This window comes from Oreochromis aureus, linkage group 8 (assembly GCF_013358895.1).
Source record: "Oreochromis aureus strain Israel breed Guangdong linkage group 8, ZZ_aureus, whole genome shotgun sequence".
NCBI classification, from domain to species: domain Eukaryota; kingdom Metazoa; phylum Chordata; class Actinopteri; order Cichliformes; family Cichlidae; genus Oreochromis; species Oreochromis aureus.
The window spans coordinates 13,664,579-13,691,348 of NC_052949.1; the positions used below are offsets into that span (position 1 = coordinate 13,664,579).

A 26,770-nucleotide genomic window follows, 5' to 3' on the forward strand; every position below is an offset into this window, starting at 1 on the left:
TTAAAAACAACAATCATCTCGTTTTAGAACCTAAAGACTGTTTGATATGTTTACATGATATGCTCACACTGTCATTTCAGCTCCATAGCTTAAAGGTAGACTGTGTAAAACCTCACCACTAGATGTCAGTAGCTTGTAGATTGCAGTCATCCTCTCCTAATTGAGTTGCATAATCCTAGCTACTTTGCCTGCTGTAGGACAAACATGTTTTAATCAGCCAAAACAGATCAAAAACATCACATTTCGAGTGTACCCTATAATGGCAGACAGTCAATGTGTTTCTACTACTTTTTGAGTACAAAAACATTCTTTATACACCATTTTTTAACATATTTCAATAATTTATGACTAAATCAGGAACAAAGAATGGATGTGTCAATTAAACATTATGTGGTATTTTATGTTTGGATGCTGGAGGCATCAGTGAGTGATATTTAGGGGAGTGTCCTGAATTTTTCTTTTCATTAAGTGCTGCTGTTTTTGCTGCTGTTAGCCGCTGTTAGCTGCTATTAGCCACTGTTAGCCACTGTTAGTAAAACTGTCTTTGGAGCAAAAATTACACTTTTGGATTAGGACACTTAGCAAATAAACCCATACAACAGGGGTCTCCAACTCCAGGCCTCGAGGGCCAGTGTCCTGCAGGTTTTAGATATAACCGTGGGTCAACACACCTGAGTCACATGATTAGTTCATTACCAGGCCTCTGGAGAACTTAAGGACATGTTGAGGAGGTCATTTAGCCATTTGAATCAGCTGTGTTGGACCAAGGACACATCTAAAACCTGCAGGACACTGGTCCTGGAGGCCTGGAGTTGGAGACCCCTGCCATACAATGTAAGACTATAAATACAATATTTATCAGTGAATGTGAGCTTTTAACTAGCTGTTGTTGTTGTTTAAGCAGCTCTTGTTAGCTGTCCAGACATGGGAGGGTTATATGTCTCAAATGCTGACAATAAGTAATTGCGACAATGTCTGGCATACAACATACGTGGCCACTCTCCAGCCAAATGTATAGAACACGATTAGGGGGATCAATATGGCAGCTTTTACCAGTGCCAGCTCCTACATATTTTTAATTGATTGATTCTTAATTTATGAGCCCGCATCAATTTGTCAGAAGACTTAATTACACAGTAGTCAATTTTTTAGTCATATTCTTTAGTCTGTTACCTCTATTACCTTTTCTATAACCTAAAAAAAGACTGACTGTAGGTTTAACAATCACCTAAAATATCAAATCACTGACAGTCTCACAAACAATGAGAAATTTAGAGCTTTTCTTTACAAAAAAAAGGGGATTAAAATCTGTCCATTGTTATGCAAACCAGTTGCTCTGGTAATCCAACTGTATCTTTCCACGCTTACTCTAAATTAGGGGAAAAGACCTTTAATGAACAGACTCTTGACCTTAGACTGTGAGCCAATATGGTTTGGGCCTACTTGTCACTGCAAAGCAATACTAAGGTCTTCTGTGGGATCACCTTTATTTCTGTCCCGACAGGAGGGGTTAAACTCGGATAACAAGACTCCATATAGGGGCCACTGTGTCACTGAATGGTTTAGTGAACATGGAAATGATGTGAATCATATGCTATGGCTTTCCAGTCACCAGATCTCAAAGCAGCTGAACACCTATGGGAGATTTGGACCAAACATCTTCCATCTGCCCAGTACAGTACAGAAGCCAAGGCCCACTGAAGCTGTTCTGGTGGCACAATACCTTACCAAGACACTGCTGATGTTGCACCTTATCAACTGAGATGGGCATTTCAAGCAAACAGACTATTGTAATAATCACTTTCTTTTTTTTTTTAATTCTTCCCCCGCACCCAGTTCTAGTAGACTTAAAACATACTAGCTTTACCAGGCAGTGTTTGCACAATAGTCTTTGGCTTTTCATCTTTCTCCTGTTTGTGCAGAAGCATCTAACGTTATCGCATGAATCTTTTACCAGCTTGCCACCTGGGAGATGAGGAGGGTTCCATCAGGTAGGGCATTTGTTGGCGTATAGGCCCGGGTTAACAACAATCACGACCGCAGTTGTTAACGAGCAGGGTGCAGGTGGAAACTGTACTGCTGAAAGACCATAGAGAAGCTGAAAGAGCAGAGTTGATGTGACAGAAGAAGATGCGAGGGATAAGGTAAGATGGAAGCAGATTATGCGCTGTGGCGAGGAAAGAAGGTGAAGAAGAGCTAAACAACTTTTAGGTGGATTAACTTCACCCTCTGCTCTTTCTCCTCTCTCCTAACTGATCGCGGCAGATAGCTTCTGGTTCTGCTACATGTTACTTCCTGTTAAGAGGGAGTTTTTTATTCCTACTTTTGCCAAGTGCTTGCTCATAGGGTCGTGATTACTGATGTTTTTTTCTAATATTGTAGGGTCTTTACCTCATATAAAGCGCCTTGAGACAACTGTTGCTACGAATTGATGCTGTAGAAATTGAATGGACTTGAACTGAATTGATTTGGGTAGAAACAATACTTACAAACACGGGTAAAAACATACTAAAATATATCTTAACACAACCACTAGTCCCATGAACTATTTTTATATAATTTAATGAATATTTAAATATTGAAAAATCATGACCTTCACTATTCAATGTAAGAATTTTTTTTATTATATCCTTAATATTGTGAGTAGTAATGTCAAATTGTTCAGCTGAATTATTGGAAATCTGAAAACATTACTGTACTGCCACTATTTCATAAAACACTGCAGTCCAAATTAATGAAGTCAAGAGTTTTTTAATGTTGAACTGAAAATTAGGAACATTATTTAAAAGGTGATGTTGAATACATTTCGGTACATAAATAGGGACAGACTGACAATATTAATACTGCAGTACTATAGCCAGCCATGAGAACAAACAGGATTCTTTGGTGTGCATGACAGCATACAACTCAAGTTTTGGCTACTCAAGACAGAAAACGAAGCACATCAGCCTAATAAGCCTCGATGAGTGAAAAATACAGGCACATTTCTTCAGGATTTGTTTAAAAGCTTAAGATAGAATAGAACTGGCGCATTTCACAGCAGATCTAAGCACAGCTCAGTCAGGAAACCTGAATGTCTTCAGTGAGTCAAATAGTTAAGTTGAGCCGGTGCTGCCATAAACCCGGTGGGAGAGCTTGGAATAATCTAGGCGATGTTAATGATGCAATTTATATGTGAGGGGACCGGTGTTTGGCAGGCTCTTTCCGTCTGAGCGGGCTGCACAACCCAGCGAGCTCCCAACACCCCCTGCTAGATGGAGGGGGTGGAGTAGGAGGAGGATGTCAGAGCCCATGTGAAAAGAGGGAGCGAGCGAAGCACTGATAAGAGCCATTACTATTAGTGTCTGTCTGTCACCTGCTGTGCGTCATCCAGCCTTCCCTCTCTCCACATGCGCCCCCATCCCCATCGCTCCATCCCCATCCGTTTTCCTGAGGCACATCACTTCAAATTTGCACTCACCTACACATTTTCCATCCTGTCAAAGATATACTCAGTTGGCTTGAAAACTGAGCTGAGCTGCACTCTGAAAACTACTCTGAGCTTTGTTTCAAAACAGTTGTGAATTAGTGAAGGTGCAGACAGCTGCCAGCATTTATTCGATAAACAAAATAGCTTCAGATGAGTAACTGAACTGGCACAAGAGGACGCGATATTCTAGACATATCGTTTCTCGGTTTTTACCAAGCCAACACAAAGCCTAATTTGGTATTTCATTTATTACTTGGCACAATTCTACAGCTCCTTAAACTTATGAACTCGGGAGAAATGAACAGTAATTGCAGGCTGTTCTTTATTTTCTTAAAACCTTTTTAACCAAAATATTTAAAGCTGTTTTTCTCAGTTGCTACGCAACACTTCAACCGCAAGAGTGGGAGCATGCTGAGAATGTGCCAAATAAATACTACTGCCACAGACATTCTGTGGGGAAATATGAGAGAGGGGCATCGTTCAATAATCACATGAAAATGCAGAACAGTTGTGTAAAATGCACAATCATCCTTTCATTCATCACTTACTTGACCTTTGTCAACATATAATTCAAACAATAGGTTGTTTAATGAACCACTGTTTACAATCTGAACGGCTTTGCCTTTCCGCAGCCATCTGAGAACACTTTTTTTCTCTCTCATTGTCTGTGTATCAAACCTACAAGTGGCTGCTTTTAACTGCAGAATACAGCAAGGTGGCAGGCGTGCCGAGTGTCCTGTGCAAAATATCGCTCTGTAATTTGACGTGAGCATGCTGCCAGATATGTAGACTACTGTCTGTTTCACAAGTCCTTTCAGATTTTGCTCAGAGCTCGCCTGGAGCCTGGGCAACTGTACAACAGCCAAGCAAAAAGCAAGCAAGCCAATGGTGCAGCCTTTCTTCCTGAGCCTGGAACCAAGGACTTAAAGCGAGGACACGTTATGCAAGATATCACATTCAATTCCACTGCCAGCCTCTGAGGCCAGATGATACACATTGAGTGCGTCTGTCTCTCGAGCCCTCAATGTTAATCAACACTCTTTCCAATGCATACTTATGAGTTACAATCTACTCCCCACGTCTTCCCTTTGGCAGCTTAAATTAAGTCGCAAATTTGACGGCAAATTAACTTCAATGGGGACGGTAATATGTCACCTATATGGCAATCTGTGCCGTTCCTTGCCGGGGCATCGGGATCTCCGGTATCTAAATGCAAAATTAAATCCAACAAATTATTTTCGTGTGAAAGTCAAATTTGAGGAAACACGAGAAAGAAGGCAGGATGCGGCAGGGCGATCGGCTGTGAAATCCTCCTGACGACGAAGGCTTGCATAATCGCTCAGTCAACCTTTATTATTGTGATCACAGAGTTTGAGATTTAATGCATGCTGGTATTAGCTGTGACATACAGTCACAATACAGCCGAGGTGGGAGGAACATGTGCTCAGACAGTGTGTATACGTGCATGTGTGCGCGTAAAGGGGAGGTGAATGTGGAACCAACAGAGATCTCCTCACTTCATCATTGAGTAAATGGCACCGCAGACATGAGCTGCGACTTCACAGCTGCCTCATGGCGGGTGACATTGAAGCCTACGCATGAACACATCGCTCATCAAAGCGAATGAGGCGTTCTTCGCTTCCGCTGCTTGTGCCGAGGAAAACAATGGCAGCCTGCCCCCCCCGCGCACACACACACACACACTCAAGTGCACACTTGCACACCTGGAATGTCTGCAATGAGTGGAGATGGGAATAAAAAACGGAAGAAAAAAATCCATTTGGTTTCATGCATCTCTCTCAAGAAGCTTAACAGACTGTGACCTTTCAGTGCTTTGTACTAGGAAAGAAACGACAAGACCCCGGTGCCATAAAACGGCTCAGAACAGGGGCTAACAGTGGTTTTGCAATTAACCTGTCTTAAAACAAACAAGAGGCTTTTTTTTGCTTTAACAACAGGCGCATACTTGAGAGGACTGAATTCTGTGGCTAGAAACTCAAAGGCCCACCAGGGTTTAGGTTTTAATCGGCTATTAGCATGCTCATTTTGGCACAGCTGCACTCAGATCTATGCAACTACAAACTCAATGCGATCAGAAAGCAAAACACACACACACACACAAAAGAAAAAAAAAAAGTCAAAGCTTTTATGTAGATCCCAGAATGAGCCACGATTAAATGTCACAAAAGCCCTCCAGGTCTTTTCACAAAGAAGCAAAGAATATTTGTTTCAATACTGATCATTAAGTGTAGGAAGAATAAGAGGACAGAAAGCAACAGCTAAAAATTACAAATGCCCCCTTTTAGCGTACATCCTTCTAAAAGTTTACTCAAATAGTTTGAGCACAAAAGCTCCTCTCTTTTTCCTCAACTGTCCTCTTTTCTCTAAGTGGTACCAGACGTAGGTATTTCTTCATTTAGCCCATTCAAATGGAGACAAGTCGCTATTCTTTATTTATTTAACAAAACGAGCTGTAAAAGCCAAACATTAGGTCATGGAATACTTTCACCCTGAGAAATAAGTCACTGCGTTCAATGAGACATCAAACCCGGTTTAAGTAATCTCCTGCAAAATATGAGCTGGTGAGGACCTTTCACAAAGTCAAGTAGTGCTGTGGGATTTTTCTGCTTTTTAAATACAACTTTCAACTGTGTGGTGCACATGCGTTTCCAATTAAGAGCCTCAGAGCCAACAACCGAGGCTGGGCCCCATTCACCTCTTCCACAATTGACCAAGTCCGAGGAAATGTTAAACAGGCATCATAAGCATGACAAGGAGAGCAGATTTTTCAAAAGCCTTTACTCTCTAAACAGTAATTAAGACATCACGGTGAATTGATGATGTAGGCTGAAAAGCATCCAATGCCAATCTAAATAAAGAAAAGAGAACATACTTAATCATAACTTTTAGTGACATTTTCAAAGCAAGGCCCCTTAGAAGAACCAATTTGTCCGTTTGGTGAATAGGTACACAGCCTGCTTACAGTGCACAGAAACACAATGTGTCAAAAGTGCTGATTTGTGAGGATCATAATGAGAATGCACGGTTTACACGAGGCACTTAGAGTAGGATCTACTTCCCTGGCAGCAGCAATAACTCCCCGCGAGCCTGTCTCTGCTCAGACTTCAATCTCTGGGCCCCAAAGAGCTGTTGGAGGACTTTGATGTTCTGTCTAAATGAACTCACTGTGCTGCTTGATACAGCCCTCCAGTCAACTGAGTCCCCCCCACCAATTCTGTCACCTGTGATAAACACCATGCATGCTTGGCGTCACCAAATTCTGCCCCACATGCACAGAAAGGCCACAGTTTTTTTGTTCCCCCTCCTTCAACTCAGTAAATAACTGAAAAAAATATGATTGTTGTTTCCTGCCGTGCCCTATCTGAGCAGAAAGCCTTTCATGTGTGAGGCTGTGTGTAAAGCAGGCAACGCTGGGCTGGTTTTTGTTACCTTACACCCCTGCAACATCCAGTAGGTAAGCCTTTATGTTGGATGCCCCTTCAGGGCATGGTGTTTGTTAGAGCCTGGGCAAAGGCAACAACCTCCAACCCACTTCTATCATTGCATTTTTTCAGGAGAATCAGAGCCAAAGAGCGCTGCGTACAAGCTTGCAACTTCGCTGGCTTGATCCAAACAAGATCCAAGGCTTATTGGGGAGCACTGGTGCACAGCTAGGGAAGTACAAATGCGCTGCTATATCTACTTTGGGGCTTGTATGATTTGAATATGAATATAGTGAGTAGTAAGTAGTGTTAAAAACAGCACTGAGTACAAGCCACTAATGACTAGCAAACACTGCAATGAAGGATTTCAATCAAGGAGTAGGGTGCAGATGGTGGTTAGAGGAAAACAATACTTTATCCGTCTGAGCTTCAGCTTGGTCAATTCTCATTTGACTAAATCCAATTACCATTGATTCTGCATCTTCTTAAAGCCGAGGTTTAGGTTTTCCTTGATAGTGCAGAAACCTTAGCTTGGATGAAGCGGCAGTATTTAACCTATTACAGCCTCCGATGAAGCGTCTGGGTTTTGGAGGGAAGTACGAGTTCTGCTGGCGAAGGCATTGATCCTCCCACACCCTGGGTTTTCCCAGCGTGTGTAGCAATTCCCGTGCAAAGCCTCTGAACACTACTCTCTCTCCTCCAGCGGCGGTGATGCTCCTGAGCAAACCTGCCCTGGATCGAGCATCTCATTTAGTCACTGGACCCCTTTGATGTGGATTCAGTGCTGCAGTGCATATCATTCGTGTTTGAAGGTTCAGCTTCCACAATACAGCCGGGTTTGAAGTTTCACATATTGCAGGTGCTACAATGTGATAATCTGGGAGCTGGTTATGCATTATACATTTTTCATAAAAGAACACCATCACCTGAAAGTGAAATGTGGAAAAGTCAGCGCTTCAAGGTATATATTGACAGAGACTGTTTCTGAGACTTCTGGGTGTGGGACGAAAACACTCTTGTTATCTTGAGCATTTCAGAATCAGCTCTACATCTTCCCTCTGAAGGGGGTAAATATCCAAATAAACAGAGTAGAATACCATTTGACTAGGACCTGCCATGCCATTATGAAGCCAATTTAGATGACGAAACGCTTCTCACGGGGCACAGAGGCCATGACGGCTCTTTCTCCAGTCTGGGCCCACATTAAAAATCCCCATCTAAATTCAAAAGAGGCAGTTATTTCTTGGGGCAGTTCCTTCAGTGTCTTCTTACATAAAACATAAAAAAATCAATGACAACCTTTATGCAATAAAATGTCTAAAAGCGACATTTTGTTTGCTTGTGCACTTACAATATCACAACAACATTTAAACTTAAGAGAAGTTTGTAATCTTATTATATTTCACAAAATCTCTGTCTGTGTGTGTGTTTGTTTCTTTGTCTGCAAACTCCTCCTAGACCATCAGTAGTTGATCAACAAAACTTGGCACACAAGTACATCTTAGGCCCTTGAAGGTTTTTATTTATATAAGATATTATGACGTTGTCATGTTGCCTAGCAACGTGACGGCAGTGGGCTAAAATCACCCATTTTTCTCAATTATCTACCCATAACACCTTAAAAAAAAGCATTGTGTCATTTTTATTTCATGACATTAACATCTAACTTATATCCACAAAAAATGAATTATGCATGATATATTATGACACTGTCATGTTGCCCGGCAACCATGTAGCAACAGGCTGATATGACCTGTTTTTAGCCTTTAACCACCTACAGCAGCTTATGAAAGGATGCTATCATTTTAAATTCACCACAGTAGCATCTCATTATATACACCAAACAAACATGTAGGAACAGGCTAAAAAGACCCATTTTTTAGCATTTCTTAGCTTATAAACATTATTTACTTTTCAGCATGATTACGTATATCTGTTTGCAGACAGCACAAACGTGCCAAACAATACTATTTCCTGGACATGTACTAATTTATTAAATATACTAATGGTTTTGATTGCAGTCACCTTTTAAAATATATCGCATCTGCTTCACATATTCCTGCAACACTACTATATTTAGTACAACAACCTAGTGCTAAGTTAGCAGTGAGTATTATGTTAGCTTATGTGCTTGTGGCCAGTTAATTAGAATCAATGTGAGTATATGTGACTAAAGAGTAAAGTGAACAATGAATTTAAAATAGTTGCATTGAATTTTTTGCTATTTTTGCTATTTTCAGCCACCAACTGGTCCTCCAGACATTTGGTGTACAACACCAACCTCTGCACGCCCACTTTTCATTCAAGGCGACTGCACAGGTCGCCCAAAGGGGGCCAACCTATCATAATCCTGGTCTAACTCTCACTCAACCAGACAGATGCCAACATGTTATAAACAACCTGAGGAATTTCTATGAATCTGAAACTATTTCAGTGTTTTAAAGTTCTTGCTGGACCCTGAATGTAAGTTTATATGAAGTTTTGGTTAGCCAAATTTGTGATTTCTTTTAACCAATTTGTACATAATTGCCAGCTTGATACCATTCAATCTCAAACTGGTAGCAGATTGACTCCCTTTTATTACCATTTTGAGGCACCGAAGTTGCTTTTAAGACTGTGGGTGGTCTTGCAGACCTGTTCATTATCTTCAAAGTGACCTATTCAAAGGCAACAAGACTGCAAGTTCAGTTCACATGGACCGTGCCACAGGCTCCAACAACTGTTGTCCGTTGTGTGACTGTAGCACTCTCTCTGAATGTGATTCATATCATACCTGTAGATTTTCTCCAGTAATGGAACTCCAATGGTCCCACACCCACTTCACACCATCAAAATCCTTCAAGAAACAAAGCTTGCTGGTCGTCAGCCATCTTGGCAGTTATTTCAGGCTACACAAAGCATAAGCTGCTTTCCCACGCAGGTTATACTAAATCCCAGTACATTCATTAATGGCTCAATCCAGAGTTTGGAGATGATCAACTTTTTGGGCTTAATCCACCAGAGCACAAAACAAATTAAACAAACAGACTTGTTAATTCACGTTGTGAATAAAGTAAGCCAAAATTTAAAAATACTGGCAACTGCCAGTGCCCTCAGCCTCCATTTAGATACACCTATGGTATCAATTTCAAAATTTTACATCCCCTCGTTCTTGAGTTATCGGATTCAGGAGAGATTCTGAAAACTTGACCTGCAACCTCTGACCTTGAGGTCAAGTTCACTGTTGTTCAGCTGAGGGGTAAAAACCCCCAAAACAAAACACATACCTATGATTTTACTACAATAATAACCAGATGTACCCACCCTGAAAACTAGTTAAAACTGTTGAAAACCAAAACTGTGCATGTTTCGGTCCAGCAACACGACTTGCTCACATGTCATTGGCTCTTGGAGGGGAGGGTTAAGAGGACCACCATCCTTGATTTCACCGAATTCTTCCACAGATTTTGAGTCACATCTCCGTTGACATCATCTTCAAGTCGTTGTTTCTAAATCGAGAAACCCTTTAGAAGCCCAAATTACGCTGTGGCAACCCAAAGTGAATCTACAGATTAAGCTCGAGCATTTTGCAGTGATTGTTTTCCAACATCTAACCGACTCAAGCAGAAAAGCGAGTCCGCCAATTATATAAAATCTAACTGCATCAAACAAACAAGATTTAAAAGGCAGGGAGTTGTTGCCCAAAGAATAAAATCAATTTGACAGTTAATGTTAATGCGAGTGACTGAGGTTTATGCAAACGTGTCTGATCTTGATAATTAAAGAGTGTTTGTATGGAGGTGCACAGCTCGGCGTCTCATTTTTAAAGGATGTTTACTGTCTCCAAAGCATGGAGATGGTGGCAGCCTGAGGGCCTGCCTGCTTTCTTTTCCCTTGCTCTGTATCTATCTTGCGCTAAATACACACAAAAACACACACAGGCGCACATATACAAGCACACGTGTACAAATACAAAGTCTACACACTGTACTGACACATACAAACAAAACCCACACACAAGAAAGACTCTACGCTTCCACAGACATCAGCCTCTCAATTAGCTTCTGCACTCATTTCTCCTCCTTGGAAGAGAATTATTTTTAAGCTGGATGCTTTTTCTTTGTTTATTGTGAACAGACCAAAGCCTTATCAGCAGCTAATCACTGGATGTCAAATCCAGAGACTTGGTGCAGTCACATGAAAAAAAAAAAAAAGCATTCAGTGAATAATCTTCTAAAAGTTCAGATTGCCATTTTAGATTTGGACAATCACCAATTTCTTTTAGATGCTCAAATCTGTCTTAACAGCCAGAGAGAGGATCAGCATTTGTTTGATATAATTTGTTGTGACATGTTAATTGCGTCTACTTGTAATTCTCTCTAATTGATGTTTGATATGTCTCAGGAAATTAGGCCAACCAGATAACACTGCAAATATTATTAATCCTTCCCGCCTTTCTCTTTTCGTGGCAGGTTTGATGAATTCAAAACAGCTAAAAAGCTAAAACAGTAATGTGTCATCGTGCTGTGCAGCTATGCTCTCAGACAAATCTAAGGTTACAAGCATACCACCGTATATTCAAAACACATTCGGGCACATGGCAGACGGCCAGAGAAGACCAACCTGAGCAATTTTGACTGAGTTCTGGGTCGAACCACCGGCATGGTACTCAACTTTGTTCCTCTTGACAATTTCTTCAAACCTGAAACAAACAAAAAGAAAAGAAATGCTTCATACACTGTTTAAGAACAATTACAGACTGACTGTAGCAATGCCAAGTGCGGGGAAAAGAGAAGGTTTATAGAGGTGATGAAGGAGGACATGCAGAGAATGCAAGGGACATGGTGAGATGGGTACAAATGAAGAGTGAATCAAAACTTTCTGGAGTTTGTATGTCAAATGCAACTTAGCCCGTTTAACATGTCAGCCTCAAGCATTAAATTTCTCATGATAACGTCACCTAATCTTGTGGTTTCCCTAAAGCCTACAGAATTTTCCCATTTCCTCTTTCTACCCATTGTCTGGTTTAAAGGCCGGCAAAGTTGCTGTTTCGATTCAGCCGCACTGCTCCCATCAACCTTATTTCCAGCCGCTGTGTCTATAAAGCTGTATTCAGCTTCAGAGCAAAAATATTTTCCGAGCCCTAATGTCCCCCACACTAATTTCGCAGCCAACTGTTGAAAATAATAGCAGCTAAAACGTCAAACATTTCTTCGAGGGGCTGATGAAGACCATAAGAAGGCTGAAAGGAGAAAGATTATTAGACCTGCATTCATGGCAAAAACAACTGTGCTTCCAGCTTAATGCTAATGCCGCTCCACGTCGGAGCACTTAAAACCATCGTGCTGACATCCGACCCCGGGAAGAACAAAAAACTGGTATCTTACTATAAAACATAAAAGCTCTGTCTGTGTGTGTGTGTCTCTTTTTGCAAACTCCTGCAAAACCATCAGGAGTCGAGCAACCAAACGTAGCACACAGGTACATCTTGGCCCCCTGGTGGTTCTCATCTATATCAGATTTTATGATGTTATCACTGTTGCCTAGAAACCGCCCAGCAACGTCCTAAAATGACCCGTTTTTAGCATTTCTGCACCTACAGCACCTTATAAAAGCATCCAGTTGTTTTCATTTCACAACAATAGCATCTCATTATAGCCACAAAAGTTGAAATACATATGCTTAGCAACCAAACAGCAATGGGTTAAAATGAGCAGTTCTTAGCGTATAAACCACATCCATCAGCCCTATAAAGTGATTAAGTATATTAGTTTGCCAACAGAAATAATGAAAAAGGAGCAGCAAATGAGAAGCATAATTTATAAAGTTTTTAACAACATTTTTCATACATAGCTGTGATATGTATACAACTGTACGTGTGGTACATTGTGCAGACAGTACTGTAAAGTGGGAGGCACTCTTCTGGTTAAACTACACGATGACAGCATTTCTACATCAGCCCAAGCATCTGTTTATACATCATTTTCTGTATTTAAAAATAATTTTGGACAACATATATAACAATAAATCTGCAATAAGCTGGGATCTGCTTATAATATTGGCTAACCAGTTATCACTCAGACTGTTGCTATGATGATAATGTTAGCATTAGGATAACTAAAGGAGCAGTACTGTGCAAGTGCTGTATATTCAAAGTTCATCTTTTCAGAATAAAACTAATCTAACAGCTTTATGCTTCACATGCGCAACCTCAATGGGCACTTCTTGAAAAAAAATAATGGTTTTAGCTTTTTATTTTACCTTTAAATTAAACATTTTAACTGCATTATGTACCTGTTCTCTGAATTTAATCAGTTAGCAATCTCTCGATATATCTGAAGAGCACTTCAGATGAACTCAGGCACTGCATATGTTTAGTTAAAATGATCTCACACTGGATGCTCTCTGGCTTTGTTAATTAAATAGTACCAAACAAAAGATGCTTTTATCTTTTTCAGACACATATTTCAAGTGTTTATCTGTCAGTTTAGCTATATATTTCAAACATTTATGTGGTCTGATCTACAAAGAGCATGCTCACTTTACCTAGAGGGCACTTGTGAGATGGAATAAGAACAATCAAAATAATTATTTATACTTGCCTCTAGCTAAAAAAGCCCAAATTTCATTAAAATTTTCATAGACATATGTATCAAAAATAAGATGAACCAATACCAATGTCCGGTCCTTTTTTAAGCCGCTAATGCAGTAATGCTGGTCGCTAAGAAATTTACAACAGGACATGCACACTTTGCGGCAAATTCCAAACTAAAACCAAAGTTTGGAGGTTAATCAAAACACAAAGTTACATGTGCACATAACAAGCAGCTGCCTGTGGGTTTTGAAGGTGAACACTATCATGTGGCTGCTGCTGGAAAGTCTCTACTGATGCTTGTTATAAGCAAGGCCTACAAACAGAGAGTCCTGTAAAGTGTCTTGTGGTTGTGTAACACTCCTAACACTTCCTAATAGAATTATCTTGATCATTTAAACAGAAAAAACAAGTAAAGTGCACATGATCGCTTTTTAGATCGCCATTTTAAATACTGCATTTGTTACTTTTGACTCAGTATTTCAAATATTTGTGCTAGACTTTTTGTTAACTTACTCAGCTTATCCTGTAAGGATATATTTTCCAATCACCTAGTTAAGTCGCAACATTTTTCTTCCCTTTTCCAGCAGTAAAGAAGTTGTGTTTCGGAGTACGTAAACCCAGAAACACAACAGACTAAAAGTGGGATACATTTACGCCATTCTTTAACCGTGACATTCCAGGTGCAAGTTGTTTATATAAACTGCTTACAGGGAAAAGAGGGGGGAGAAAAAAATCAAAGCTGGATTTTGTTAAATGGGATACTTTACCACAAATTTTGCTGGAGTCGAAAATCTGCAGTTTGTCAGCTTGATAAAAGCAAAAGAGAGAAACATTGTTCACACATGGTTGTATTTAGCCTTACAGTATTATAGCAAGATGAGCAGTGAGCAAAAGTTATTTCTAAGGAACTTGAACTGCTTCCTCAAAGAGATGCACAAAATAAAAGCAGCTATTCATCTTCAACTTGGCAGAGATAGGCGACTGCACGCATTTCATATTTCATAGGTGATGCTTTCAGAGCAATTAGAAAAACACGTTTTATTATTTTCCCATGTATAAAAACCCGATACCCAGATAAGTCGTTTAGCGGGAGACCGCATCTGATTAAACGTTTGATGTTTGCGAACCGCACAGCAAAGTTTAGAAATGACTGTAACAGACTAAACAGAAATCAGTCGAGAAAGCAGACATTACATCGGGGAATACGGAGTAAACAATTGCTGTGTTTTCAAACATAAACCAAAGGAACACCCCTGGGTAATACTGAAGGCAGTTCTATCATTTTTGTATTTTCCCCATCATACTGCCATTTCAAACATCAATAGCTGCGATGCTCAGGCGTAACATGATGCAAAGCCAGGCTACGCTGCGAGATAGAGCCCTTTATCTTGGAAGCTGAGAACATGAATAATGTTGCGTTCTGCACATTGTTTGCGCCATTAGCCTCCTAGAGGTGGGGGGGCTGGATATATAAACATATCCGCCATGCTATGGTAACTGGCCTAACTAAGGTGAAGATGCACCTTGGCCTTTTTCTAAATCAGTAACATTGAATTATATGCGCGTTACTGCTTTAAATTCATAATAAAATGCTTAATTGTAATCCCAAGGGGGCACTGGTACTCTGCGCTACAGAGATCCAGTGCATTTTATGGGGTTGGTCAACGGTTGTATGTTTTAAATTGTAGCCCTGATCATAAAAATATGTCATGTCTACTGTGTATACTTGCCACAGACAGCACTGATCTGTATGCAAAGTGCATCATGGCTTACCAACATGTGCCAGCCAGAGGTGTTCAATACTTCAGCACAACCTGGTTTAACTAGGCATGGCCGAATTTTGAGCGGGTGTGAAAGTAACCTTAACTGCTTCAAAGAAAGTCTACATATCATGTCTCAAGGCGAGAGGTCTACCCAGGGCAGAATGTTCCTAATAAAGAAAAAAAAAACTTTCCATGCAAGTGGAAAATATGCTAACCGGGGGAAAAAAAAATCCTTCCTGAGACACCTGTTATGACTCCTTGACAAAAGAAGAATTTGAGCACTGTGGGTGTTTATAACATGAAGGCAGCCGAGGGACTCCAGAACCCATTTCAAATAGACACACAGCTTCTGAGGATTTCAGTGCTTTTTTTTTTTTCCCCCTTGCTAGAAGTATTTGCTCCACCTTTCAGTGCAGACAGCATGGGGCCCTGCTCTTGGACGCCTCGAAAATCCCATCCGAAAAGGAGCAGCTGCCTCGAGACCTTTACACCCTCAAACATCATGTGATCCCATAGTAGTGACACCGTAAACGGCCCCCTTGGCCATTTAGGGAGAGAAAATCCCTTTCCATCTACTGCAGTCTAAGCTCACTAAGTGATGGGAGGGAGCAGAGGGAGAGAAAAAAAAAAGAAAAAAGAAAAGAAATTGTTTTGAACAAAATGTCCTCAGCCAGTAACCTCGGCTTTTAAGACCTACTGGTGTCGCTCGGTGTAAGAGCAATCCCAGCTATGCCATGTATTCCACTAATGTATGGTCAGCATGTGTTATATAACATGTTTTACAAGACGCTGCCGGTGGCACTTTGGTTAAACGCCACTCTTAACTGAAAGCCACTGTTTTTCAATTTCATACCTTCCAATTTGAGACTAATAGCAGCACTTATTTATTCAGCTTAAATGAAATCATATTCAAATTAGAAGAATTAAGCCGCTGAATACAATATTTGTATTCAGAGGATATCGGAGTCCTAGAGTCCCCCCTCGACAACTAATACCTTCAGATCTCTCCGGCTTAACGCGTTCAAACTGTTGAGGCAGATCACACAAGTCAGGAACATTGTGTTGTTTACATTCCTGAGGATGGAGCCCCCACTGTTGTTTCCCATCAAGGGAAATATGAGAGCTTCCAAAGTACTTTGAGAGTTCTCTAACCCGAGTGACTCATGAGCTCCTCTCTCACCTCCCCAAAAAACAAGCCAAGTAGATTATTTACATGAGGCAATAATTCAAGATTTGCTCCTCTAAGTCTCTTACACAGAGGGCAAGGCGAGCCCATTTACCCAATCCCTCTTCATTCCCCTTTGATGTTAGCCTATCTCGATAAGACCGGATGAGTGCCCTAAAATCCCTGTCGAGTGATTTCACAGGAAGAACAAGTCTCTGTTAATCAATGGCTAGATTGGATCTGGATTCTCGGGAGTGGTCCGCCTGAAAGTCCTCCCGAGTGTTTGAGTGCACACCGGGGTAATTCATCGCTAATGATCACCGCGGCACCTTCTCTCCTACACGCCGTTCGTCCTCGTTTAATTGCCTCGTTCACGTTTAAACAGCTTACAAATCACAAGGACAGGCAGGGAAACATGATCAAACGGCCCCTATCGCTAATCAGGGGAGGGCAAAGGAAGAAGTGAGCGGACTGGGGCTTCTTTGCTGGCTCTCCTTGGGGATTAGGCAGGAGGAGGGTTGTACAGGAACAGTAAATTATCTCTGCTTCAAGTATAGCAGGCAGGTATATTTAAACAGGCAGATCCATCTTCTCTCTATCTGACAGAAGCAGAGAGGGGCCAATGCAGCTAAAAGGCTTTGGTAATCCCAGTTTCAACACGGGCATCTGGAGTGGAGACAGGTTCCACCATTGATTAGATTCCCCAATCAGTGTGTGTGCATCCCACACCAGCCTTCCTTGGTAGTCTGGAGGCAGTACGAGGCCTGATGCACAGTAATTGTTTCCATAGGTCAGGCGGAGGAAAAACAGCTCGGGGACATGATGAAAGGGAGATGGAAAGGGTGAGGAATATTGTTGTTTTTCCCCCCCAATTAAATTGTTTGTCAAACCCTTCACAAAGGGTTACGCAGTTTATCTGTTTAAAATCAATACGCTCGTCTCAGTGTGAAAGCTTGTCCCGACACAAGACAGGCCCATTAATTATTCTGTTCTGTGTGCTATCGCTGGGCTGCTCAAGGTTGAGCCTTATCTTTTCTTATTTCAAATCAATAATTATCTTCTACCATGCTCGCGCTCCCTCTCAGAAATAGATGTGCTTTTCATTCAATGCCTGTAGAGTCTCTCTCTCTCACTCCCTCTCTGTGTAGCAACCGGTGAGGAACGCAGAATGAATAGGACATTCTTATCAGAGGAACATTAGGGCAGGATGGGAATAGATGGCGAAGAATGAGGCATATAAAAGTACTGAACACAAATGAGTCATGATTCAAACAGCCACAGAGGCCTTGTTCCCGTCCTCTGACATCTTCTAATAGACTACAGTAAGGGATGAATGTTGATTTGTACAAAAGCATTAAAGTATCGGCATCGCTTGGGTATCTCAATCTACTGGGGCAAATCCCTTTTTAGCTAAGAAAACCTTCCTCGAGTACCTCGGTGCAAAAGAAAGAAAGAAAAAAAAAGTGCCACATCTTCAGCTGCGGTGACACTTTTTGCATCGCAGACTGGATACACAATTAATGACTGCACAATTACATGGTCATAATGGGTGAGTAATTGCATTAGAATGCAGAAACAACAACTGTGCGTCCCTTTAATAATGGGCCAATCCAGCTTCAGCAGCAGCAGCAGCAGCCCATTTGTTGGCATTAGCTGAGGACTGCTGTTTGTACTTAATTAGGCTGCGCTCAAGGATTAGGCGGTGGGGGCAAAATCTGGTCATGGAGTATGAGTTCATATTATTTCCTCTAAAATGTCACAGGTTTTTGGCTTCGCGCTGCAGAGGGTGGCGTTGTTTGTCACACTGTACTGCGTGGATGTGGGAAAGGGAGTGTGAGAGTGTGTGTGAGGAAATGAAAGGGAGAGAGAGAGAAAGAGGGACACACTGAGGGAGAGAGGAGTGGGAAGAGGGAGTGTGTAAGCAAGGATGGGGCTTCTGGTGCTCTCTTGAGGATTGAGATTTGAAGCCGGAGCACAAAGCCTTTGAGACATTCCCCTTATCTTGGAGGTTGATACCAGGATCTCAGTGATTCAGAGCGCTCCGTGTGAATAATTCCACCAACACCCCCTACTGCGGGGACCATATGGCCCAGTGTGAACTTTAAACACACGGGGAGTGCTGCTGCTGCTCACCAGTCAGGCCTCCCATCTCTACCCCCGCAAAGGCTAGGTGTAGAGAAATGATCTGCACTAACTAGCCTTCATGTTAAAAAAAAAAAAGGGCTGCTGCCATCAGTGGCTTTTTCCTGTGTGGCTGCTGGGGGATCAAAGATGACTAAAAATAGCCCTGAGCATGCTTTTCTGAACTGAACATGCTGTATGTACTGGCTGAGACGCCCACATTTTAATTATAAAACGCTCTTTAAAAGCGGGGAGTTGGAGGGAGACGAGGTGAGGAGGGGGGAGCAGCGCCCACATGCACAGAGATGTAGATTGTGTTTGTTACGCCCCCTTTGACTTGTGATGTTTCCTTCTGGCACCACCTGCTGGCAGTGGCCATCAACAAGCGAGAGAGAGAGAGTGGAAGAGAGGAATTCAAAGCTCCAACGAGGACAAGCCTTAATTGTGATTGCATCAGCCATCTCTCATAATGCAGCATGTATGCTTTTAAATGCAGAGAAATCAAGCGGCTGCACAGCACACTGACAAATTTCATCACACAAAAAGCACCAACACGGGAACAAGGAGACCCTGCGCTGGTTTTTGCCCCCTTTCTTTCCAGTATTTGAAAAGTTTTCCTCTTTTATAATTCACAAGGTCTACATTCGCATTTCTTACAGCTGAGTACGGCTCTGGCGAGCGCGTCAGATTTACGCAAGCGTCCCAAATCGCCAGATTCACGGTTATCAATAAAACATCAAGAGCAGCGCGCCTGGTCGCCGAACGCGTTTCTGATGTCTCAATTACCGGTTGAGTGCCATTAATCTCTGCTCTCTCGCTTTGGCTCAGAGGTCGGCTGATGGATGCAGGCCCGTGACCTTTGTCCTCGGCAGCGGGGGGGGAGCCGGACATGCTGACCCGCTAGCTGCCAGCAGAGGTGAGTTTAAGTACTGTAGTACAGCACTCAGCGTTACCAGACAAGGGAGCTGGGAAATAAAAGGATTGGTGGGTGGGGGGGGTGTAATGTGTCTACACACTCAGTCAAGCATGAGTACATCCAGTGAAGTGGCACCATGGCAAGCACATGCAGCTCCTGCACACATGCATGTGAGCAGACACAAACACACAAACACAAACACACACCAAGCAGGAGTGTCTGTCCTTATGACACCACAAGGATAGCTCCACTGGGGAAGGGGGGGGGGGGTTTGTCTAGCACTCATGATTCACTTCATTATATATTAAAAACATAAAAAATAGAAAGAGAGGAGTAGAGTCAAGTGTGTTTACAGAGCAGAATCTATCACACACACGAACCCGGGAGCCGGAGTGTTTAGCATGTACTCAGCGAGAGAGGCCTTTGTTGTTTTTTCCCCCAGTAAGCAGATTGAGCTGCATGGCAGCAGCAGGGGTGTGTAAGATGTACACAGACAGCAGGGTGTGTTAGTGGAGAGGCACCTCCACTGATCTCCTGTGTCGTGTGATGATGTGTGTGTGATGTGTGTCTCAATCCAGCGCTGATCCCCCTGAGTCAGCCCTGTCAGTGATATGAGCCCCCCCCCCTCCTCCTCCCCCCCCCTCCCCTATCCTTCGCCATCCGGAATGCTAATAACAGCCAGCCACTAACACTGCAGCCCTGAATTATTCATGCAGCAGAGGGTCACACGGCATAATGAGGAGTTTACTCTCATTCTGGATGCGATTGTGATGCTGCTAATCTGCATTTAGCACAGAGAAACAGAGAAAAGGAGGGAGACGGGGTAGGTGGTGGTGGGGGGGTTGGGGGGAGAGGATAGGATGAGCACTGATGAACTTAATTGCTGTGAGCAAACAACCACTGAAAAGAGTCACGCCATCATCCAGAGATGAGAAAGTAAACAATTAATTATCATTGGACAGAGGGAGTCATAAAACAAATGTTTGAACAGCACTAATATTCAGGAGCCAGCTGATTCCCCCCCACCGCCACCACCGCCACCCCTCTGAGGTGACAATACTCTCACAGTAAAAAATGACACACTCATTTGATACACTAATAATTATTAGCGCTAATATGATTCACTTAACACTCCCAAGAGGGTTTGGGTAGATGGTATATTATGAAATGCTGCATGTCCCACATTATAATCTCCTGCAGAAAGAGGCGTGTTTTCATTATGTTGACATGTTGTTTCCTATGGAGACTTCTTTTTTAGGGGGGTAGAAACAGCAGGTTACTGTTGCCCCCTGCTGGTCATATAGGGTGCATGCCCCATATTCTGCAAAGTAATAACATATTAAAAAGAATTTTGCTGCCAAGAAATAGGTGACAAGGTTAAAATATAAATATTCACCACGTGCTAATAAGACGAATACTGCAAATAATCAGAATCAATATTTAAAAAAAGGAAACACTACAAAGCAACATTAGACATGACCTAAGTAAAGAACACAATTTTTTTTTTGAATTTAGTAATATTCGGGTTCATCTGATCACAACACAAAGTCAAACGTACCCCCAAATCTTGGCACATGACAAGAAGCCTTTAAAAATCCTGCAGGAATCAAACTCATATTTGAATCCACACGATGGCAGCAGCTGCTGCAAAAAGTCAGAGGGAACTACAGTTACGACAGTTACCCACTAAAACCCTGAATTTAACATGTCTAAGCAGGCACAGAGGAAGTCTCACGCAGCTCTTTGGTTAGTTGGTTTCCTCTCATACCTCGATTTCAAAACAACCAAAGGCTTCGCCTGAAAACCCAGCATCTGCTGAAAGCAGGCCCGCTCAACTGCAGCTCGCTAACCACAAAAAATATATAATATTTTATATTTATAATATATAAGAAAATATAATGTGAACAAACAGTACAGACTGTACAGTACTTGTGCATTTACTCCAGCCTGACAGACTAACCACCACAGTGTAAAACCAGAAATAAAATACAGGTACCGGGGAACCCGCGGCTGCTTTATGAGGAGAGACTGATGCTGTCAGTCATACAAGATTATAGCACTGCTTAGGATTGCATCATGTACAAATTAACTACAGCTATATTATAGTTTGAGGGCTTTTGATGCATTACAAAGGGGAAAGAAAGGATGCAGCAGTTGGCAAAGGTGAAAAGAAAAGAAGCATTATGAAACAACAGAAAGGCCACGCCCAGCAGTGAACCGGGGCTTGTGGTTAAATGGAATGTAACAGGAAGTTTGGGTTGTTTTTCAGTACGGCAGATTTCCCCGCCACCCCCCACCCAAATCAGAGCAGCAAATAATGATTGTTTTCATTCAAATTCCTGCATCTCTCGATTATTTTTTCAGTTAAGTTGATCAATAGTTTGTTGCAAAAAACATAAAATATCTTAAAATGTCAGAAGGTTAAGTGCTAGATGGAGTTGAGGTCTTGCGATTTTCAAAATAACAGTCCAAGAACAAAAACGGGTTTAATTTACTGCGACAGAAAACAAAAGAAAACAGCAAAAGTCAGTGAATTTTGGTGCCTAATCCATTACTGAATCACTAAGAATACATGGCTGAATCTTGTTACACCAAAAATAAGTCCCCAGCCAGTACTAACATGGATGTAGATAGTTTCTACTGTCCAGCAGGCAATTTCTCAGCAACAACAGGATTATATGGGCTCTGCTGTGACTAGATAATTGAATTCAGGCATGGCCACAGCGCACTGCATCCAATGATCTCTCTCCCACCAGGGTGATGGGGGAAAAAAATGAATCGTGTTACACTCTGTAGATTCGGTAGCGCAACAATGGTGTTAGTTGACTGGACTTGTAAGTCTACTGAGGCCTTTTTAGTAATGAAGTTATTTGTCACAACACTTCAGCGGACTTCTTCTTCTTCCATAAGCCAATGACTTTGCACGCGACTTCTTAGCAACCAAACCAAACCTCAAGCAAAGCAGCATTAATAGGTACACTGTGGTACACGCTGCAGCATCGAAAGTTAACGTTCAGTATGATAAAAATACTGCATGCTTACTCAGATATGCGTTGACTGACATGATGACGGGCACGCTGGTGTCTATAGCATTGAGGGCACATGTATTGAAATGCATTGTGTTGGGAATTAACCAGCAAAGCTGCATGTTAATCCTGCCCTGACCTTGTGCAGAATGTGTAGAGAACAGTGTCTGTGGGGCTAAAGATAACACCGCTGCCTTTGTGCTGAAGGAGAACAACACTGCTGATGATGCTGCTTTGTGCCACTGCTCCTGCCCAAGGTCACATGTGTCCTTTTGTCGAGTAACAAGACCCGACAAGGTAGCCTATTGTAAAGTACAGATGATCAGATGTACTGATCTGTCTTTAAGCTCTAACTGCATCGCTATGGTGCTTCATAGTTTCATAATGCCTTCACAGATTTACTGCATATTTATGCAGCATGTAACAGCTACGCAGTGGGTGGTTTACAGTAGTGTAGTAAAGTTTATGGACTAATGCAGCCTGGTGCCGGATAGGCTATGTATCCATTTGCATTATTACGCTACAGTACTGTACAAAAAGTCTCGGACCACCCTACAATTCAAACACGCTTCAAACTTGATATTTAAGGCTTTATTGTCATTTCTTTAAGTAATCTTCAGGAATATTTCTCCAGACATTTCTTTGGATACTGGCTGTTTTTCTCTGTCAAGATGATCCCAAGCTGCTTCATTAATGTTGAGGTCCAGGTCTGGGGAGGTCAATCCACGACTGATAGTGTTCCACTTTATGTTTTTCTATCCACATATGCTTTTATTACACTTGCAATGTGGTTGGGAAGATTTTCAGTCCACTTCATCAGTCATTTGACACCCCTCACCCTTTGGTCCCCGTTTTTCCTTCAAGACCATTGCTGTTCTTCAGCTAACAGTTGATGGATCAACTGAAGAGCCAGATGCATCTCTCTGGTTCTGTGTCAGCTCTTTCCTGGGTGTTTCCTATTTTCTAAGGACTTTCAGATACTGATCACCTGTTGTGGAAAGTTTTGTAGGCCTGCAACTTCTTCTTTTGTCCTCCACTTGTCCAGTTTCCTCACCACATGCCAAGTTTTCAGCTAACAGCTCTTTGGGAATCACCTTGCTGGTCCAAAAATAAAATTTTATGCCTGTCAATCTGTGTTATTCAACTAAAAAAAATGGGAACAAATTATGGGTTTTTTGTGACCGGTTGCAGTAACAAAGTGACTAAAGATACTATTTAAAATTGGTTCATTGCCAAGTTGTCTGTTATGCGCAGACTCTACAGTGGTTCAGCCCTTGAGTTAGGTGCCTTTTATATATACTTGATTGATTCGTATGTCAGTGTTAAGTGGCTGAACAAACAACAAAAAAAGGGTACAAAAACTGAACTGGATGGGACTCATTGGAAACAGCAGCTTATGGTCACTTATCCTAGAAACATTACAAGAAAGTCTGGCTCCTTGGAAGCAAAATATAAAGAAACGAGGGGTGGCTCAGTAGTTCTGCACAGTCCACAGTAGCAGTCACCAATTTTTGGTTTAAGCTGGTCTTTTGAAAATGTAAACATTATGGCTTTAAACTGGCCAAATGTCTATGGACAGGGTTTGGGAAGCACAGTCACAGCATCACAGTATGTTAGCCAATGTAACATCTGCAGTGCAGAAACCCCAAAGCTCCACTGGAGCTCCCAATACAAATAAATATGGGGGTTATTTTGACATGAGTCAAATTTTCCACTGCTCCGTCACACTGAATCCAACACAAAGTTTACTCAAGACACTAAAACTTCTTAATGGAAAACAAAATCATTTTTCTTTGTCTTTGCAAAAGTGCCAACTATTCAGAATTTTACATCTTTAAGGTATTTTAATGTCAAATTGTTAAAGTAATACTAGTAACAATTAACTGTGCATGTCCAAGGATTCCCACTGGCCTCTCCTCCTTTGTTAGTGCCACTATCTGGCTTATCGTACTTAAAACAGACCAGATTTACACAATGAAAATGCAGATTCTGTGTTCATAAAGAATTAAAAAAAACTCAACAGTGCTCCAGTAGTAATGACCAGCAGATAACTGTTGGTTATCACATCCAACAGACATGACTGAGCAGCTTTGAGGTGTGAACGTTGACCAGTGTGATGTAATGAAATTGCCTAAAGGAGCACTTAAGCTCAGGTGACCTGCTACTGGTTAAACGAAAGGCCTTAAAAAGTCATCCGTTGCACTTTTATTGTTAGAGCGAACTGAAAGGCAGCGCGCAATTGGGTTACATGTGTTTGCAGAGACACAAATCGCCAATTTAGGACAAAATGAAATGTTGCCGTCAGAAAATATCCATCATGCTTTAAAAATAAAACCGAGCTGGATTCAGAGAAGAGGTTATTCTGTCCCAGCGAATGGCTTTTTTGATTACATTTCAGACTTGGCAGGCAATAGGAAGTCATAAAAACTCAGAAAACCAGTGATTTTTTTCTGTTGCTGCTGGGGTAATTATTAAACATCTCAGTTCACTCGCACACTAATAGGCAAGCCCATAACAAATGTTTACATATGCTAAATGTGGAACATGTGATTTACCTCTCAGTGTGAAAACTGTTTAATCCTTCAAACTTCAAAGGGAACCCCAACACCTCCCTCTCTCACACCATGTTCTTATTTACAGATGGTGCACATATTTAACATCTTCAAAAAAAATTCACACAACAAATTCCCTGCAAAGGAACCATCTGTACCTTATCAAACAGAAGGAAAAGGGTGGTGTAAGGTCAGTCAGTGATTAAAGCCTAGTTCTTTGTTTCTACAGAGTGACGGGCTGCAAGTGGGGGCATGCCACCGTGTCTTCGAGGAAGGATATAGTGTTACTGCTTGCAATGTGACGGAGGCGTGTTTACAAGAAACTCACAACTCAGAAAAACCCTTACTAACTTATATTTGCCTCAAGGCAATAGTAAATTTAGAGGTTATTTATAGTCTGGCATGGGTTCAGAGCTGGAAAAATGTGGGCGTGTAAAGTTCTGAGGCTGCCAGCTACCCGGGGCCAATGTATGAGTTAGCTATTTTGAGCACAGCTTACAGTGTCAAGATGGTAGTAGTGTGTATGAATGGCTAGTGTATCCCTTATTTGGTTTCACATGTTTTTAACTGTTTGCATTACACAAGCGACTGTAGCGTGGGTTACGAGCGAAGTTTTAACTCACAAGGCTTTGTGTTGGTCTTCTGCGAGGATCTGGTCATTCGGCTTCAGTCCAAACCTTTCAGGAAAGGGCAAGCAAACAAACATTAAGTGTGTTCTGAGCACGCAGGATGATTTAAGGGGAAACAGATGAAGCATTTAGACTTACTTGTCAAGGAAATCTTTGTCCACAACAGCTGAAATGTCGAGCAAGGGATTTCCCATCCCAAAGAGCATGTTTTCACTGAGGGGGCAGACAAAAGCATATTGTGTTATGGAGACTCCCACTAACATGCTCTGCATGAACAGGGGGAACAAACAGTGCTGTGATACAGAAAAGCATCTGTTTGTGATTTGGTCAATTACACTGGAAGGACCCATAAAGAGCATCTCTTTATGGGAAAATTCAAGCTACAGAAACATAAGCGACTGAAAACTTTTAAGCTTATAGCAGAGTAATCAATGAATGAACTGTTTATGACTGCTGCAGATGATTATTATGCCTTTGATGCCTATGTGTCATCCAAACGCTTAAAAATAAGGTTTTCTTAGACTAGAGCTACAGATTACCCCTTTACCTAGAAATATGAGGTAATAAGATATCATAGCGGTCAAAGTATACTCCTGAGGACAGAGTATGCTTTCTGAAAGTTAGGTAACAGCTCAGAGCACAGGGAGAAATACTTGGCCTTTCAAGCTCAACATGCCTTTATCCATCTCAACAATAGGTGAGCTCAATGCTTTCAATCAAGCCACTGAAAGACTGGCAGTGATGTTAGCTCATGCTTTAAACAATAAAGTCATAAGAGCAGAAATGCTTACGGTGTAAACAGAGGAGGATAATAATCATGTGGCTCTCACCTTGGAGTTGGCATGTCAGAAACACCAGCAGCCTAAACTGATTATTACTGAAAGGTCAACAGCTTCCTTCTTTGGTTCAAAGCAGCGTGCTCTTTGACTACAGGAACTGGAGCTGCACTTTGGCCAACCCCGACTGTTGGTGGAAAAAATAGGCGGGCCTTAGCGTCTTTTAGCCATATAATTGGCTACTGACGCTCCAATGTTGAACGGTCTTGGATGATGCATTCACAGGCAATGGGAACTCAGCAAAAAAAGGTGGACCTCTATTACAAACAGAGTATG

At 41.8% G+C, this 26,770-nt stretch overlaps 1 protein-coding gene across 2 annotated transcripts in view; it reads right to left on the reverse strand.

Moving 5' to 3' along the window:
• The window catches only part of LOC116327514 (adenosine kinase-like), a 127,492-nt gene that overhangs the window by 96,074 nt on the left and 4,648 nt on the right, over positions 1–26,770 (reverse strand). Inside the window, exons 2-5 of one of the 2 annotated variants that reach the window (XM_031749140.2) lie at positions 26,489–26,621; positions 25,797–25,871; positions 25,653–25,706; positions 11,515–11,593 (exon numbers count right to left, since the gene is read on the reverse strand). In XM_031749140.2, coding sequence (XP_031605000.1) covers positions 11,515–11,593; positions 25,653–25,706; positions 25,797–25,871; positions 26,489–26,502 — 222 coding nt within the window. In that variant the 5' untranslated portion in view covers positions 26,503–26,621. The remainder of the gene's footprint in view (positions 1–11,514; positions 11,594–25,652; positions 25,707–25,796; positions 25,872–26,488; positions 26,622–26,770) is intronic. The other variant, XM_031749139.2, reaches the window with a different exon arrangement.